This window comes from Zosterops lateralis (assembly GCF_965231275.1).
Source record: "Zosterops lateralis genome assembly, chromosome: 12".
NCBI classification, from domain to species: Eukaryota; Metazoa; Chordata; class Aves; order Passeriformes; family Zosteropidae; genus Zosterops; species Zosterops lateralis.
Genome location: NC_139772.1, coordinates 2,831,106 through 2,850,230, shown reverse-complemented (window position 1 = coordinate 2,850,230; position 19,125 = coordinate 2,831,106). Strand labels below are relative to the sequence as shown.

Sequence of the window (19,125 nt, the reverse complement as noted above, 5' to 3'; positions counted from 1 at the left end):
TATTCACACATGGAAATCCACACTCCTTCCACTAATGAAAACACCATTAAAATGCTTCCCTTTAAAATTCGCAGCCTTTTAAAAATTTTCACTCTTGAAGCCCAAGCAGAGCATTCTGGCTGGTTTAAAGCTCCTTTTTGGGTGCATTTTTGGGCTGATTTTTGTGGCTGTCCTGGCATGTTCAGCCTGCAGTTCCAAGGAACGATTCCTGCAGCACAAGGAGTTTCCTTCTGCATTTTTCCCAGGGTTTGGATTCATCTGATTCATCTCCTTCCTTTTTTTAGGTGTTTTCACAAGTTGTGGGTGTTTTGAGGCAGAGCTGCCTTTTTGTTTGTTTGTTTCAAAATCCCAGATCCCTTTTTAACCTCTTCCACTGAAATATTTTGATTCAGCTTGGTAAAAATGGATTTTAGAAGCGATTCTAAAGATTGAATTAATTTATAAAGATGTGGCAGCCTTGCCTGCCTCCCAAAGAGAAGAGTTTTTCCTCTGGCACCTGTATGAGCTTTTTCCAGGCTGCAGAGACAGAGAAAACCCTGCAGAAGGAATTTGGGGGCCAATTTCAGCCCTGTGGAGACAAACCAGAGAATTCAACCAGCAGGAAAAAAGTGCCACTTATGAGAAAATTATTTTTTTTAAAAGAAGACTACGCTGATTTTTAGGAAACAGCTCAGGCCCTCTTTTCTGGAAGCAAATTCTGGGAAGGAACAGCTTTGCTGGAGAGAGATGTAGGTGGTCTAGAAGGATCTCAGCCCTTCTTGATCGTTAATTGATTAATTAGCAGCACTGCTCTCCCTCCCCTGGGGTGGGGACACTGGGTGACAGTGGCAGGGCAGTGCTGGCACTCCCAACCCCATCGATTGTCCTGGGTTGCAGTGTAGGATGTACACAAAGTATTTATTCCATCCCCATCCCCATCCCCATGAGCTGTTGGAACCAGGTGGGGCAGTGTTTTCCCAGGCCCCTCCTTTGGGCTCTTCTGCTCATGGCCCATCAATGCCTTGCCCAGGACTCACAGGGAACTCCCTCCAGGAGCTCTCTCTGTTTAATGGGCCATCAAGGAGCCACTGCACGACTCCTCATCCCATTGGGAGATGCTCCCAATGCCCAGGGGGAGGAGCCAAGCATTCCCACCTGGAGAGAATCTGGGATTTGGGACAGGACAAGCAGCCCTGAGCCACTGGATTCCCAGAGGAGCAGAGCTCCCAGACCTTTCTGTGGGATCACTGCTTCAGGAAGAGCCCCTCACCTGGACTGCTCCCCCCACCCTGCTCAGGGTGTGTTCTGACTCTGTCAGTGCTCCTTTGTGTTATTGCATTGATTTTATTTTTACCTTTTTACCTTTCTTCTTATTAAATTGTATTTCTGACTTGGAGCCTCTCATTCGTTTTGCTTTCAAACCACAACATCGATGGAGGGCAGAACTCCATCTCCCCATAAGGACAGAGGAGTCACTGGGAGTTTTCTGGGAGTTTTCAGCTCAGGAATGAGCTCCCAACACCTCGGCCCAGCTCCACATGGGTGGTCTGCTGTGCCTGGAAGGATTCCCACTGGCTCCAGCAGCAAAGGCTCTTCTCAAACCCCAGCGCTCCAAACCTTCTTTTTTTATTATTTTATTATTTTATTATTATTTTATTATTATTTTATTATTATTTTATTATTATTTTATTATTATTTTATTATTATTTTTTGGATGGTCACAAGCAGGAAAAGGTGAAGCATTGATCATGATACGCAGGGATTGATCAAATTTGGGAATCACTCGGAGCTGGAGGAGAAAAGACTCCTGTGCTCAGCAGAGTTTTGGCCTTTGTGGAGGTAAAAAACTCAGAAAAGGAGTTTGTATCTGCAGCCGCTCAGGGAGGAACAGCCAAATTTGGGGTTTTTTGGTTTTTTTGGGTTGGCACAGCCACAGCTCCAACAGGGGACGAGGACCTGCAGCACCCAGGCTCTGGAGACATTTCCCCCCCTGTTTTTATTACTGTTATTTAAAATAAACTTGTGTTGTTTCATTGTTCCCATGACCCCTCAGGAATGTCGGGATTCTCAACTTGGGCTGCTTTCAGTAGGATGCAATTAATTCTATAAATAATAAATCGTGCAAACAAATCCTTTATTATCCAATTAAAGGCGAACGATAAGTGAACTTTCGGGAAGCCGGCAAAATGAGGAACTGGATGTTGCTTTATTCGCCACCAGCCAATTTTAACTGGAACAGGAATTAATGTGAGGGATTATTTTACAAAAAGCAGAGTGGGTTTTTACCCCACGTAATGGAAATCCCGTGGTATTACCATAATGCGGACAAAAATCTCACATTAAAGCGCCAGCACAGCCAATTTTCGTTTAATTCCAGAAATAAATCGGGTCCTCAGCGACATTCCCTCAACCTGCTCGCCCAACTTTGCCTTCGAGGTGTTTTGAGCCTTCAGGGCCGCCGTAGCCGCCGCGCGCGCTGGAGGGGGCGTGGTCAACACAGAGGTCCCGCCCCTCAGTGCTGGAATGGGGGCGTGGCCTAAAATATCTTACGTCGTCATTCGGAGGGGCGGGCGCTGATTAGGGCGTGGTTGTGACGTCATGGATAGTAAGCGAGTGAGGGCGGGGCTGTAGTGACGTCACGGCGCGGCGGAGACGGCGGGAATGCGGGAGGGGACGGCGGTGACGTCACGGCGGGCGGGCGGTGAGGGCGGCGATGGCGGGCCCGGGCCCGGCGCTCCCCCCCGCGCCGCGCTCCAAGTGGGACATCCGGGAGAAGGTGTGGGAGCACCTGGAGGCCTCCGGCCTGGCCGAGTTCCCGCGGCCCGTGCGCGGCCGCATCCCCAACTTCAAGGTACGGCGGCTGCCGGAGCTCCCGCCCTGCCCCGGGCCCTGCCCGCCCTGCTGCCTGGAGGGGCCCCAGTTCCCCCCAGTCTCCCCCAGTCCCTTCAGTCTCCCCCCAGTTCTCCCTCAGTTCCCTCCAGTTCTCCCCCAGTTCTCTCTCAGCTTCCTGGGCCAGCACCTCGAAGGAAGGAAAATAAAACCACCTCGTCAATTATCGAGACACAGAATGGTCTGAATTGAAATAGAACTTAAATCTCATTCATCAGGAACACCTCCCACTATCCCAGGTTGCTTCAAGCCCTGTCCAGCCCGGCCTTGGATATTTCCAGGCATTAAGAGGAAATTAACAGCCCCTCAATTAAAAATCAGCCTCTCTGGAGGGTGGAAGGTTCCAAATGGCCCAGCTCTGGTGTTTTATATGAACAGGGCTCGTCCCACGCTGCCGAGAGGCTCCTGGGCTTGCAGGAGTTCCGGGCTGCCCGCAGGGTAAAAATAAACCCCGATGCTCCCCAGAGGAACGCCCGCTTCCTAACGCTGGAAGTAAGTGAAAAATATTCCCCTTTTTGATTCCTCCCCTCTCGCAGGGCTCCCCGCAGGCCTGCAGCTCTCTCGGGGGGCTGGATGTGTTCGGCAGAGCGCGGGAGGTGAAGGTGGATCCTGACAAACCCCTGGAGGGGGCGCGGCTGGCGGCTCTGCAGGTGATGGCAGCGTTGAAACACATAAATCACAGAATTATCATTTGCTGGTGCTTTTATTGGGGAGCTCTGGGGATCAGGAGTACAGAATAAAGACCCAAATCTGACTCCCACATGGATAGACATGTTTTTATAGCCTTTCATTCTATACCTATATATATATTAATTATTAAACTTGCATTGTGCTGTTGAATATATTGATCTTATCCCAGCATGAATTCTTGTAGTTTCCATCAGGTCCCTCCCCAAATATCATTTCTCATGATTCTTGTTTAAGATAATAACCATATTCCATCACCAAACAATCATTATAATAATCACATTATTTATCAGATGATGATGATGCAGGTGCAGTTTCACATGGTCTAGTAAAGACAAAACCAAACTTTTGTTTCCAGAGCTGATGTAAAATTGGTTCCCTTTCCAGGCTTATCCAGGCCTAACCTTTCTTATCACCTCCCCTGAATCTATTGTATAAAATTCCTATGAATTTTAGAAACATTTTAACCCTATGCTATGGTAACAGCGTCTTGGCAGCCCCGAGGAGGAGCTGGGAGGGGACAGCAGAGCCTCAGCAATGCTGGCGCTGCATCTGCAAAGGGTTTATGAGTTTCTTTTCTGGGCACCTGTGCCAGGACCTCCCCACCCCTACAGGGAGGAATTTCTCCCTAAAATCCAACTTAACCCTGCTCTTTATCAGTTTGAAATTATTATCTCTTATAAAGCTATTTAGAGACATGCATTTAAAGGAGGGGATGTCATTAAAGGTATGTCCTCAAATATCTTCAAATGTATGTTTTACTTCCCTTTTCTTCTCATTTCTTTCTTCTTATTCTTATCTTATTCTGTTTTCTTATTTCTTATTCTTATATCTTGTCTTATTTCTTCCCATTTCTTCTTTTTATGGAACTTTCCTATATTGGAGGAAATTAAATCTTACAAGCACTACACAATCAACAACACTAACTACAACATAACAAATTAAATATTTCACCATGTAGTTTTTTACTGTGTGACAATAAAAAAAATATCTCTTCAGTGTGAACTGAACTTTTTCCTGTGGCTCCCCCAGGCAAGGAAGACTTTGCTGGTCCCCACACCACGCCTGAGGACTGGGCTGTTCAATAGGATTGTTCCCCCTCCAGGTGCCACCAAGGAGATCCTGAGGAGATGTGCCACGTCTCAGGTGGGAATGAGGGGTGAGGGAGGGCTGGATTAACTCATGGGACATTTTAGGTTTAGGATGGACCAGCTGGAAGTTGAAAAAACTGAAATATCTTCCTGTTAGGCTGGTATTCCCATGTTTGTGTACCCAGCTGCCATTGATAATATTGAAATTTAGTCTTAGCAGGACAGGATTGATATTTCTCAGCGTTTTTTTTGGTGAGTTAGATCTTTCTTCATGCTCCTAAATTCTGCAGTTTTGAGCTGCTGAACCCTCTGGGGAATATTTTAATGCTCTTGGGTTTTACCAGATAGGAAAGTCAAGGTTTATTTTAGAATACACCATCCAGAGAACCGTGGATTGTGAAATTTGTATGCAGTGAGGCCCGGACACACGGGGAGGTTTGGGTTTGCAGCGCGGTCTCTTGCTGCCCTCTCGTGTTACAAATCTCACTGCACAGCTCCAGGCTTTGGCCAGGGAACCACATTTTGAGGTTCCATAAAAACAAGAAATAAGAAAAGTGATAAGAGTAAGAAATAAGAAGAAATATGAGAGACATTTGAAGATATTTGAGGACTTGCCAGTTCTCTGGGCAATCCTCTTCACATGTGAGGATTTGCAGGGTTTATATCCATCTTTATTTGCCAGCAAAACCCAACTGGTACAGCATGAATAGGTCACTAAGTGGATTTATTTCCTCCTTTATCTCCTGCTAAAGGCAATAAAGTCCTGCAGCAGCCCCATAAACAACTGGGGCTGTAAATGGCTGGTAATTAGTAGTGACTTTCTTTGTTGGAAGTTCTTTTAGGGTCATTAACTAATTAAGCTGTTCAGGGCTGAAGAGCACTTTTGGAAGAGCCTTTTCTCTTGGCCTGCTGTCTGATCTGGGCTCTCTGTTTTTTCCCCCAGCCCACTAATGAAAGAACAGTTTGTATTTACAAAGCACTGTGCAAACAATCCTCACCACACTGCTGGGAAAGTGCCTGATGGGCATTAGTGCTGCCACAAAATACTGAATTCTTGGGGCTTGTGCTCTGCACAGAAAACATTGGGCACTTTATTTTAATATATTTTTAATATCATTAATATCATTAATTAATAATTAATGATTTTAATATCATTAATTTATAATTAGCATCAAGTTGAGTTGGTGTGAGGAGCATTTATACATATATTGGGAGTGGTTGAATCACAAATTATATTTTTAATATTTAAAACCCAAAGTAAATGTAATTTTTGATTTTTGCAATCTGGACAGAATTTTCGTTAAGATGAGAACAGATTGAGGAGGAATGGGTGGGGTTGAACAGGGAGAGAGGGGAAGAAAAAAAATAATTGTATCACTTTGTGTAATTTCAGATTTTGTGCTGTACCTGTCTGTGTCCAGATTAACTTTGTGATTTGTATTTCAGAATTAATTAAAGCACTTGCAGTGCTCTGGTATTCCTCAAGTTTTTAATAGAGTAAGGAAGTGTAAATAGGAAGTGTCTCTTGCCCTCATTTTTAGGAGCAGATTTCCAAAAAAGTGTTTGAAAACAGCAGGTTTTGATCCTGAATAAATAACCTCACTTCTAAAAGTGCCCACCTCCCTCAGCTCTCCCTGCAGTGTGCCAAAATTCCTGTCACTGTAGTAGGGAATCTATTCTAGGATTCCCTGGGGGATAACTTCCCAGACATGTACAGCTTGGCTAAACATGGAAGAGACACTTGGAAACATGGGGACTTACTTGGATTTATCAAAATATCCTGGATTTCTGTCTCAGTGCTTGGAAGAATTGTGCGTTTTGCAAACCTCAAATGGTGATTTTTTTGGGGGGGTTTTATTCCTGCAGGGTGTCAGAGACTACAGCGTGCCTGTGGGGCTGGATGGGAAGGCACAAGTGGACCTGGTTGTTGTGGGATCAGTGGCTGTTTCTGAGAAAGGTGAGGAAAAACTCCCAGCAGAAAAGTCCCAAGTCCCAGTCCAGTGTCAGGAGGCAGAGATTTGTCCTTGGAGCTGAGCTGAGGTTTGAGTTCTGTCTCTGTGTGTGACAAATCCCTGTTCCCAACCCCAGCAGGAAGCACAGAGATGTTCTGGCCTTCAGGAAAACTCTTGAGGCAAGCAATTCTTTGCGCTTTAAAGGAATCCAGTCTGGCTCCTGGTCTGAGATCTGCTCTGTGTGAAAGGACATGTGTTAGAGCTGCTGATTCAGGACCTATTTGGGGATCAGATTTTGCATTTTCTAGTGTTTTGGAAACCTGCTGGTGCTGAAAAAACTTTCCACTGACTTTATCCCTTGCCTAAAATAACACAAATTTTTATATGTGACCCAGACTCCTCTTTACCCACATTAACCTGTGTTGGATATGAATAGAAGGTTCTAAATACAATTGCTAAATAAACTGTGCTGTGTTAACTGCATTAAATATGTTTATTCTGAATGGGAAGCTTCTGGGATCTTTTAGGAGTCATTGAAACTGATGTTTTATTTCCTTCCAGTGCTGATTTCAAGGAAAGTTGCACTCTGTGAGAGATGCTGATCTGATTTTTTTCCAGAATTGCAGACTGCTTGGTTAATTACACAATTTTAACAACTTTCCACTTTGCTGTTCGAGTTTTTTTCCCACTTTTCTGTGCTTTAGGCTGGAGAATTGGCAAAGGGGAGGGTTATGCAGACATGGAATATGCAATGATGGTGTCCATGGGGGCAGTGCAGGAGGACACACCTGTGGTGACCATCGTGCACGACTGCCAGGTGAGCTCAGATGCCCAAATATTCCCTCTGCAGCAGAGAGGGAACTCTGGGGCTCCTCCTGCTCTGTCTGGAGACATGGAATGATGCTGGTTTGGCATCTTCATCCCCATTGTCTCTGGTGGATTTTCATGTGGCAAGACATCGGGAATGGGGCACAGTTTTAGGGAGTTTGGTTTTTTTTTAGCTCCTTAAACCAAACCTCTGCCTTGTAGGTGCTGGACATAGCAGAGGAGCTGGTGGATGATCATGATTTAACTGTGGATTACATCCTCACCCCAACAAGGACTATCCAGACTAACTGCAAACGGCCAAAACCTCAGGGAATAATGTGGCACAAGGCAAGTTCACTCTTAATTCAAGTGAAATCTTCAACCTTTACATACTGATACCAATAACCTGCTGACAAACCCCTCATTTTTACATATAAACAATTTTTTAAATTAGAAATGCTTGGTAAAAGAGCAACAAACAAAACAGCAGCATCTGTGTGCAGTGGAGGTAATGGTTCTGTAGTGGGTTCACTTTCCAAGGATAAATTTGTGTCTGGAGTTCATTTTCAGGTAGAAGAACAGTGATTTAAAATGTGAATCTTTATTTATTGGTAATTCCACTCTGATGGATTTGGCCTTTTCCCCCTGCCCAGCGGCAGAAACTTCCTCAGCTCCCCAAATAGTTTCAGAAAAAGCCTTGAGTGAATTGTTTTGCTGGGGGTTCCTGCTGGGAAAACTTTTTCTTTGTCATTGGATTTTCATTTCTAAAATCACCCAGTTAGGGGGCAGACACAATTCCTGCAGGAGGGAGTACAGCAGGAATGCTGAAATGAGGAAATGTGCAGCCACATCTTGCAGAAACTGAGGAATTTTAAGGGAATATCCTCCCAGGGAAATTTGCCAGCCAACAAAAAGAGTTAAATTTCTTTAGGTATCTACAACAAACAAATTCTAGCCAGGACTATTTTTATTCCAATGGTGGGAGAGCATTTTACCCTGCCTGTGGTTGAGGATTTGAGGTTATAAATAAATAAATAACAGCTCTGTCTGTCCTAGTGCATTTTTTCCATTGAATTATTTTTGAATTGTAATTTCTTTTTTTTTTTTTTAGGATATTATTGAATGTAATTGTGTTGAAGACCTACCCCTTGTGCCCCATCCATCTTGCCAACATACTTTTGATCAGTTTGTCTGCCTTGGTGTCAGACTTCTCAGTCAGTGGCCTTGCTGACACTTTTTTTAAAAATTTCTTTTTCTGTGCCTTTAGCAGAAACTGATTTTTCTGCAGCTCTCACTGAGAATGGAGCACAGATTGACCTTTTATTTGAATATTTGGGTGTTGATTTAACACCTCAAACTGTGTGGATTAAACAGAAGTATTGGAGAAGAACAGGCAGAGCAGGGATAATCATCACTTCTCTGTCTTTTTGGGGCCAGAACAAAGTGTTGTGTGTATATAAAGAAGAAATTACCATTATTCCCCAGAGAAATGAGTGACATTTATTTGCTGGTGGCACCTGGATGTTCAGAGGGTTTGGAGGTGGGAGGTCTGGTTAATTTGATAGGGGCTATTTAAGTGTTTGTCCTTTGGATTTTCCTGCCTACTCCTCCATCATTTTCCCTCCATCCTTTTTTTTTTTTTTTTTTTTTTTTTTTTTTTTTTTTTTTTTTTTTTTTTTTTCCCTCAAATCCTGGCTTTGCTGTTCCTGAGAGCAAAACTAAATGAACCAAGAGGCAGTGAGTAAATAAATCATCCCTTTCTAAACATGTCAACAGCAAGTAGCTTCACTTGGTTGTGAAGAGGAGTGAAGTGGAAAAAATACATTGTTAAAAACAAAAAAATTGATCCTTGGTGAACAGGGCTGGATCAGGCCAGGACAATGTTTAGGAGTTGGAAATCCAGGTGTTTGCAAATAAGGGATTACAGGTGAGGATTGTTGTAAGGATGCGCTGACAGCAGTGCACACTCTGGGTTTGCAGCTCCACAGGGAAGGAAATCCAAACAAATCCAAACAAATCCATGGCTCCTTTTCCATGCTGCATTTTCCTGGGGGGCTCCTGTGTGTTCTGTGCTGTTTGAAGACCTTCAGGGAACTGGGAGAGCCACAATATCATCAATACCAAAGAATCATTATCGAGCACTCTAAAAACCCTTCTAAATCCACAGTGCTGGGGGGTGTTTATGGAATTTTTGAACCTCTGAGGTCAGAGTTTTGGGACATTAATTTGAGTTACTGGAGGGCAGGCAGAGCTGCTGAGAGCTGAGCACTCTGGAAAACTTTCTTTGGATGCCAGTGGAGAATTATTTGGCTTCTTCTGTCTTGAAAATCCAACCCCATTGTTTCTGGGAACTCTAAATTCAATCTGGGAACTCTAAATTCATGAAGCTACTTGCTTTCTCGTTTAATATTTTCTGTGGGTAACTGTGATCTTTATCTGGGACACTGGCTATTATATTTGTCCCAATTATCAAGTTATTTGTGCTGTGCTTATTTTAAATCGAAACTGTATAGACAAATTAAAATATGTGGGTTCATGAAGAGGGAAATGGGAGTAGTTGGTGGAAAAATCACTATATTTTAACAAGCATTTCCTTCTGGTTTTGAACTGAGAATTTTGTAGCAGTAAGAAAAGAATTTTCCTGAAATGAAATGAAATCAAATCAACTGAGGGGGGAAAATCCCAGTGGCAAAAATGGAAACCCTCTGACAACAAACTGCTTTGATTTGGATCTTTGATAAAAAATTTGGAAAGGAAAGTTTAAAAAATTGCACTCATCCAACCTGGCAAATCCTTTAACAGAAGGAAATTGCAGCCAGTGCAGCCAAGGCTTTGTTTTGGTGTGTTTTTTTGGGATAGTGGTCACACATCTCAACACCTTTACAGGGCTGAGCCTCTGCAGATTCCCTGGAATGCAGCTGGGCAAGGATTGGGGATGGATTCCAAGTGTGGGTTGCATAAGTTTCTCCTGAGGGACAGCAGCAGCTCCACGGGCTGCCAGCTCCCAGAAATATGCCCTTGGATTGTGTGTGCACATATTTGGACATTTTGTACAAATGAATGATAAAATGTTCAGCTCTGCTGGCCTTGCTGTCCCGGCCTTGACTGTGCCACAGATCCCTGTTTGCTCAGAGCTCCTGGAAACGAGGACACAACATGGAAAGTGGAGTTTGTCCTGGAGATCTTGAGCCCTCTGAGGATGGGCAGAGGTGAATCTTGCAGACACCTCTTGCCCAGCTCTTTGGAAGGGCTGATGGATCTGCAGCACTGGAGATGTTTGGTGGTGTTTGCAGCCTGCCAGGACAGCAGTCCCCATCTTAAAATCATGGAATGGTTTGGCTTGGAAGGGATTTGAGAGAGAATTTTATTCCAAGCCCCTGCACACCTTCCACTGTCCCAGGTTGCTCCAAACCCTGTCCAGCCTTTGGACACTTCCAGGGATCCAGGGGCAGCCACAGCTTCTCTGGGCACCTGTGCAGGGCCTCCCCACCCTCCCAGGGAACAATTCCTTCTCTAGATCTAAATTTTCCCCCCTTCCATTCTGAGGCCATTCCTCTTGTCCTGTCACTGATGAACAGTCCCTCTCCAGCTTCCTTGTAGCCCATTCTGGTCCTGGAAGGTGCTGGGATGTCTCCAGGCTGAATTTTCTCAGGAGAGGTGTCCCAGTCCTCCTACCAGCTTTGTGGCCTCCTCTGGACTTGATCCAACATTCCGTATTTTTCTGATGCTGGGGACACCAGAGCTGAGCATGGTGGGATCTCACAAGATCCACATGTTCCTGTGTCAGTGAGAGGAGGAACTGTGGGGAGCAGAATGAAATAGCAGCATGAGGAGAGTCTCCAATCCAATCCAATCCAATCCAATCCAATCCAATCCAATCCAATCCAATCCAATCCAATCCAATCCAATCCAATCTGCCTTCCCTGTGTGCCTCACTCCAGGCCTGCAGTGCTTCCAGGGAAATCTCAGTGCTGTTTGCCTTGGCCTGGGCTGGCTCAGGGGTCGGCATTACTCACCCTCTGACAGAGGACAAACACATCCTTCATTCTCCCCAGAAAAACACTGAAAGGGGGCTCAGGTCAGAGCTGTGTGTGAGCAGAGCCCTGGTGTTCCAGCAGGGATTCTCCAGGAGTCCCTCTGCCCCCACATCTTGGGATCAAACCAGGTGTCATAGCCCTGGATGCTCTGAGTTAAGATTTGTGTTGGCACTCAGCACCCAGGACTTTTTTTCCTCAGGTTTCTGTCAGAAAGGAGCCACATTTCCCTCCTCAGCTCCTTTCCCAGTAATTGTGTCCCAGAAGAATTTCTTCAGCCTGCTGTCCTCCTTCCCCAAGGCTCTCCCAGCCATGGCAGGGAGTAGGCAGGGTTATTAGATGATTAATTGTCTTTGGTGGAGTTATTTTTAACCCAAATCACTTCAGAGTTTATTGCTCAGACCCACGAGCACTTCTGCTGGCCAAGCCCAGAGGGCTGAAATTGGAATTGGTCTGGGAATTGTTGGTCAAGGGATAACAGGAAACGTCTTCAGCTTTGCTTTCACTACCAAAGCTAAATCCCAACACTCAATCCAAAGTTTAAAAACATCAGTCAGTGCTTTGGCCTTGACTTTAGAGGGATGGTGGTTTCCAATGCTGGGTTTGCTCATGTTCACAGAGCTGGAGCAACCAGACTTGGGCTGGAATGTCCCTCAAATTCTGGCTTAGCCTAAAGCAGGAGGGACAGGGATGGGGACAGGGACAGGGATGGGGACAGGGACAAACAAGGCAAGGGAGAACTGACCAGCACAGCACCCAGAAGTGTGCAGCTTGTTTGAAAGAGAGGAGGAATATCTTTGGCCTCTCTTCACATGGAAATAAATCCTTGCAATCCTCCACAGCTCACAGGACAAAAGGAATTTTTTGCATGATTGTAATTAGCAACACATTGTACTACCACTGGGTTCTTTTGTTTGCTTTTTTGCAACAGAGCAGAAGAAGCTTTTTCCTCTCCCCTGCCACCCACTGCCCCCTTTGCCCTTTCAGTTCTCACCCCCAAAACCCCAATGGATTTGTTTGTTGAATTGAAACCACAAATCGAGTTTCTGCCTTTCATAAAGTGGGAGAAAATAGGGAAAGGTTTTGAAGGTCTGACCCAGCTGAAATGTTCTCCTAGACCCCAGAGCAAAAAGCCCTTAAGGTAAATCCTCTGTGCCTCTTGTGACAGGAGGGTGGCAGAACTTGTCTAATGTTTTTTTACCAATCTTTGCTAATACAAAAAAAATATATATAAGTCCTAAATCAGTGTCTTTGGTGCTTTGAGGATCTGTTGCTGTTGTGTCTGCACAGGGCAGGATTTTAAGAGAATGGTGGTGTTTGATCAGAACTTTAAAGAAAATAGTTCATAACCCTTACAAAAATCCCAGAATCATCAAGTCCAACCTGTGACTGTTCCCAGACCAGACAACTGAGTGTCCCATCTTTCCTTAAACACCTCCAGGAATGGGGACTCCACCACCCCCTGGGCAGTGATTCCAATGTCCAATCCCCCTTCCTGTGCAGAATTTCCTCCTAAAACATAAATGCTGTTGTCACTGCATCTTCCCGACATTGCCAGGAGCCTGAAACAGTAGCTCCAAGAGCTGCAGTCTGATGCCAAAATCTACTTAGTGGGAGGAGATGCCTTGTGGAAGTCTCTTAGAGGTTGTGCTGTTCCCTGAGTTATCGAAATCCTGCCCTTGGATTGTCTTTGGAAGCCTGGGAATTCCAGAGTTTATCCTCTCAGTGCCCATCTCTGATTGCCCTAATCTCAAAGCCCTGAGGGTTTGCCCTTGGTAGCATTTCCCTTTCTAACCAAACACCCAACCCGTGCCTTGGCAACTGAGTTTGATTTCAGGATGAAAGGAACTGTTCTTGGGAAGAGGTTGAGGCTGTGCTTTGGGCTCAGGAGTGATTTGGTTGCATGAGAACAGAAAAATGTTTTTCCTGTTTGGTTTGATTAGCATCGAGCTTACATTTCACATCAAAATTTGACAGAGGACAACAAATGTTCTTAATTGTTGGCCAGGACAAACAAAGTGAGATCCTTCAGCCCTTGGTTTGATGTTGTATCACTCAAGGAAGGGGAGTTTGCTGTCAAACACAGCACTTGGAATTCTTGGCTGAGAAAAACAAACCAGAATGCACAGAGTAGTAATTCTGTGAAATCTGAAAATGGTCTGCACCTTTCTGAGTGTGGAGGCTCCTGGAACAAGTCCTCAGAGCAAGTCTTTGCTCTTTGATGTTGTGTTAGCAGAACGAGCACAGGCTTCATGGAAATCATATTTTTATTTAGTTCCAGCCTGAAATAAAACCTGCTTGTTTGCTCTTCAGAAGATGAGCCCTGGAAGCATTAAGAGAATTCTATTGAGTGACTTTCCTGTCACCTCATCCTGACACTGCCCCCACCCTGGCTTGGCTTTTCCTCGAGTCACTTCAGGGCTGGGCTCCTGTCCCCAGAGAGCTGAGCTTGATGTTGTGCAGATCCAGACTGGCTGTGACTGTAACTGTAGGAGCAGGAATTCAGAGGCTCTGGGATGAGTGAGGTCTGAGCTGGGACATCTGCAGGCTGCTGCTGCTCCAGTGGCCCACTCACATTCTGGGCTACTAGCTTGGGTCTCTGCTAGCTCAGGCATCGCTTCCCCAGGCTCTGTTTTGCTCCCTAAATTTCAACATTGGATCTGGTGTTGATGGATGTTGGATTTGTCCGGCGGCCAAGCAGGAATTCCTCCTCCTTCCAAGCGCAGTGTGCAAGCCAAGAGCTCGACCACATTAGCTGGGGAACCACTGCACTTCCTGCCAGTGTCTGAGTGCAGCCTGGGGCATCTCATGCCTCACATGGATGGGCTTCAGCTGTTGAGAGGAAGAGCCCTTCCAGAAAAGCTCTTCGGGAGCATGGCATGGATGGATGGATGGATGGAGGGGAGGAATAACGGGCTCACAGCGTGCGGTGTCCGAGCGTTTCCGCTCCCTCCTCCAGCCCAGCAGATCCGTGTGGGATGTGAGGAGCTGTGGGTGGTGTGGGAGCTGGGCTGGCACACAGGGGACGTGCCCCAGGCAGGGGATGTGCCCCAGGCAGGGGATGTGCCCCAGGCAGGGGATGTGCCTCCAGCTGGGCCCACATCCATAGGAGCCCCGCTCCAAGGCACGCTCCCGCTGCAGCTCCCACCATTGTGTGACCCAGCCCACGGGATATCCTGTGCTGGGGCAGCAGAGCACCAGGAGCTCTGCAGAATGGAACTGTCTAAGGAATTGGGATGGATTCTGCCAGGGCAGGAGCACAGGCCCTCAGTCAAAGCAAACACAGGCAGAATGCACATCTGAAAGCACTCGGATTAATAAATGTCAGATTGGAATAGTCCTGCCTTGGGTTGGGATTTGCCTGCTGGATCCACGTTGTGCTGCTCGCTTCAACAGTCACTAATGTTTATTTTTGTCCTGCAGAGTGTATTTAGGGAGAGACTTCCCAATCAGGCCAGCAATTAGGAACATTTGGAATGCTCTGGCACTCTGCATGGCAGCAGGATAATAAGGTCCCTCTCTTTTTATGGCACAAACGAGCCCTGATGCTCGTCAGCTTTTTCTGGAAGGCAAGAAATCCTTTTAGAATAATTCTATCCATCTTCCTCCTTTTTAGGTCAGCTCTGAGATGCTGGGAAAAATCCCCATCCTAAAGACTCTTCGATGCAGGGAGAAGGAGGCTGGCAAGGATGTCACCCTCCGAGATGAACACCCAGCCTTGGCAAACACCAACAGAGCAGCGATTTCAAACAAGAAGGTGATGGCTGCAAATACCCAACCAGGGGCTGCTCCAGGCTCACCTCCAGTGGGACAACCCCACATGGAAAATGATCCTGTAAATCCCAAATTAGAGGGATCTGACACAGTTACCACAGTGTATGTGGGGAACTTGCCTGGCAGCCTGAGAGTGAGTGAGCTGAAAAGTGCTCTGAGGGAATTGCAGGTGGTCCCTGTTGGGCTGAACTGGCAGGGAGCACAGCACAGAGCTTTCCTGCACTACAGGGACCAGGGGACTGCACACAGAGCTGTGTGCTCCTTGCAGGGCCTGAGCCTTGGGGGAAATGCTCTGAGAGCAGAGCTGGCCAAGAGCCAGAGGAACAGAGGGCAAGGACAAATCAATAGTCACAAATGAGTACGGGGGAGAAAAATAAACAGAAAAAATTGGGTGTCTTCATTGTTGTGTGAGAAGCCAACCTGAAGTTTTAAGGTTTTGAGAAACCCTCAGGTTTAACAAAACCAATTTTCTGCACAGACATGCAGAGGTTTGTCCCCACAGGTGAAAGAGGAGCCATTTCTCTAGAAATCCTTGTCCACAAAGTACTCACACTCTGGTTTTGGTGCTGTTTGGTGTTTTAGTTAAGCCTGGCTTAAAGCCAGAAATAAGTGCCCACAAAGAACCCACACTCTGGTTTTGGTGCGGTTTGGTGTTTCAGTTAAGTCTGACTTAAAGCCAGAAATAAGTGCCCACAAAGAACCCACACTCTGGTTTTGGTGCTGTTTGGTGTTTTAGTTAAGCCTGGCTTAAAGCCCTGCCCAGTCAGTCATTGAAGGTCAGACCTGCCACTTTACACCTGTGAGGTTAAAAGCCAGCAGCAGGGTTACAATTCTGTTTACTAAAAAATGGGCTTTGCCTGTCAGGAGTTTTAAATTTATTTTTTATAAAAATGGCCAGAGAGAGAGATTGTCCTTTTTGTGCCTGGAAAAGTGGCTGTGGAAACACTGGCGTAGTTTTAGTTCTGGTAAGAGCTGGTAACATCAGGTGGGAAAGATGGGAACCCTTTTCTCAGCTTTTTGCTAAATTAGCCTTTGGTAAACCTTAAAATTCTTATTTCAGAGGAAAGCAAATCCCAGTTTTCTCTGCTTTTCCCCAAAACTGCCTTTCTGATGGATCAGATAATTAGAAAACAGCTGCTTTTCCTGATTGTCTGTTACAATGGGATGTGATTCCTTTGCCTCTGTGAAATAACATCATCATCCTTACTATTATATTATTATTATTATTATTATTATTATTATTATTATGGAACTGAAAAGGAGGCACAGCATGGTCAGAACTCATTGGTGCTCAGTCTGGTGTGGAATTCTTTGGGAATTCACTGGAGATTATAGCAAAGGCTCTGTGCCTTTGTCACCATCCCTGATGCTCTTCCACATCATCAGTGATGAGGAAGGTGACACAGCACCACACAATTTCTCCAGGTAAAAATACTCCCAGGTACTGTCCTGGCCATGAACATTCCCTTCCAGTGGAATGGCCAATAATGATTTATCTACTATGGTTCTTATTACCCTCTTTTTCCCCCCTTGGGTTTCCTATTCCTGAAAAATAAGTTGAATTTTGGCCCAGCCATCCTTTTGAAACAGAAGCACTTTTGCCAGTGATGCTGGGCATGTAGTCAAAGTAAGCATCCAAATGGATTTCTTTTTTTTTAAAGTAAAAGTTGGAAACTTTTTTCTTTTTTTTAAGCCAGGGAGTACTCTTAAGTATATTTTAAGCAGATTATTATGCCTCGAGGGTCAGCCATTTATTCAGTATTAAATAAAAAGTTGTCATCGTTGCCAGGTGGCTCTGTAGGGAAGGGCTCAAGGAAGGATTTGGAGGAAAGGCTCAAGGAAAGCCCAGCACAGGAAAGACATGGAGCTGTTGGCCAGAGTCCAGAGGAGGCTCCAGGATGAGCAGAGGGATGGAGCAGCTCTGCTGGGGGGAAAGGTAGAGAGAGCTGGGATTGTTCACCTGGGGGAAGGAAGGTTTAGGGGTGAGCTCATGGTGACTTTCCAACTGGAAGTGATTCCTCCTCCCGATGGAGAGGGACTTTGGACAAGGGCCTGGAGTGACAGGACAAGGAGGATTGGCTTCAAAGTGACAAAGGGCAGGGTTAAATGGGATATTGGGAGAAATTCTCCCCTGTGAGGGAGGGCAGGCCCGGGCACAGGTGCCCAGAGAAGCTGTGGCTGCCCCTGGGTCCCTGGAAGTGTCCAAGGCCAGGCTGGACAGGGCTTGGAGCAGCCTGGGACAGTGGGAGGTGTCCTTGGTCACAGCACAGGGCTTGGAACAAGATGATCCTTCAAATGCCTTCCAACCCAAACCATTCTGTCATTCTGTGAACTTCTTGTAAGGTCAGCAAAGGATCTGGAAAAGATCAGCAGTTCCATTCCATTCTTTGTGCAGCTCCAAATGATTTCCAGTATCACTCAGTCCAAATCCAGGCAAGGCCTGCACAGCCCTTTGCCTCTCATTTCAGAGTCAGGGTTATGTTACTGCCCAAACACACTCACTGCATCATCAGCTTCCAAAGCAGGGGAAAGAAAAGCAAAAAAATAATTATCCATCCCTGCCTGCCCCTTCCAAATGATGGCAAATTGAGTCATTTGCTGTTCCTTTTTGACTCTGGGATATTTCTTGCTCTGCTGAAGATGTCCAGGTGACCTTAGCAGTTAAAAACCAGTGGCTCTGCCAACGAAAACTTCCAGCATGTCAAACTTCCCCTGTTGTATTTCAGGTGGAACCACCCTTTTCTGGTCACATTTGTGGGAATCGGATCTTTTACCTTCTTTCCTTTCTTCCCATCTGAAGTTTCAGTGCAGATGTGTTTATGTGTTCTGTAAATGTGGTAACTTTGCTTGTTTTCCTGTCAGCCCAACCTGCAGCCAGGGCCCAGTTTTGTTTGGACAAACATCTGGATGTTTTTCTGTTTGCAGTTGTGGTTCTGGGTGAAGCCCACAGGTGAGCAGTGTCCAAAGTCTTGGCTCTTTCCAGCCTGTCACTTTTTTCTCTCATGTGTTTAATTTCGCTGTATTTACCCAATATCTTGTTCCTTTTCCAATTGAGAGTTAAACTCCAAACCACGCTCTGAGGAGATGCAAAACAGGGTGAGAATCAGGAGGAATTTCTTCATGGAAAGAGGGTGGTCAGAAATTGGAAGGGGCTGCCCAGGGAGGTGGTGGAGGTGTCCAGGGAAGGGCAGGACGTGGCACTCAGTGCTCTGGGATGGGTCACAGATTGGATTTGATGATCCTGGAGCTCTCTTTCAACTGTTATGATGCCATGAACTGTAGTTAGGAAAAAAAAAAAAATTACTGTGAGCTTATTAGGATTTTGAATGGACTGGGAAAAAGCTGCAGTGATCCTTGTGGGTTTGATCCAGGTTATTAATAAATGTCAAGGTCTTTCAGGTGCTGCCATCTCAGTCAGTAAATCCCTTTCTGAAATCATTGCAATTCCACCTTGGAAAATCATGGAAGCAGGGGCAGGGATGGGGCTCTTGGTGCTGCTCCTCTCCAGCTAAAAGACATTTCAGTGCCAGCTGCCAAACTGCTGTTGAATTAAATTCAATTAATTAAACCCAAGAGTGGCCAAGGCACCGCCCTGCACGGCCTTCTGGTGTCTCCAGCTGAATGATGTGGATTTTCTCTTGTGGGCTGACCCCAAAGGAAACAGCAGATTGTGCAGAAAAAGTGAATGGGGCAGTCTGCCTCTCTCAGAGCTATTGTTCCACGCTCTCTGCATGCTCAGGAAGGCATCACTTAGAGCAAAGTCAGGAGGGGTTTCTCTAAGTCCACAAAACTCTTGAAATGCAGATTTTATTGAATCCTTGGGTTCTGATCTCAGAAGAAATCTCAAGGAATCGAAGCCTGTTTATGTTTTACTTTGACCCAGACCAAGGCTATGCAAGATACCAACAATCA

General features: G+C 45.7%; 2 protein-coding genes across 2 annotated transcripts in view; both read left to right on the top strand.

The window, feature by feature from the left end:
• Positions 1-19,125, top strand: part of GINS2 (GINS complex subunit 2) — a 331,333-nt gene that overhangs the window by 10,383 nt on the left and 301,825 nt on the right. The gene's annotated exons all lie outside the window — the stretch shown is intronic.
• Positions 2,693-17,188, top strand: MTHFSD (methenyltetrahydrofolate synthetase domain containing; the record flags this gene model as incomplete). Its single annotated transcript, XM_083870402.1, has 7 exons — positions 2,693-2,830; positions 3,405-3,518; positions 4,588-4,701; positions 6,513-6,603; positions 7,303-7,415; positions 7,628-7,753; positions 15,056-17,188. The coding sequence occupies 7 exons, from the start codon at positions 2,693-2,695 to the stop codon at positions 15,569-15,571; spliced, it is 1,212 nt and encodes a 403-aa protein (XP_083726528.1). The 3' UTR covers positions 15,572-17,188.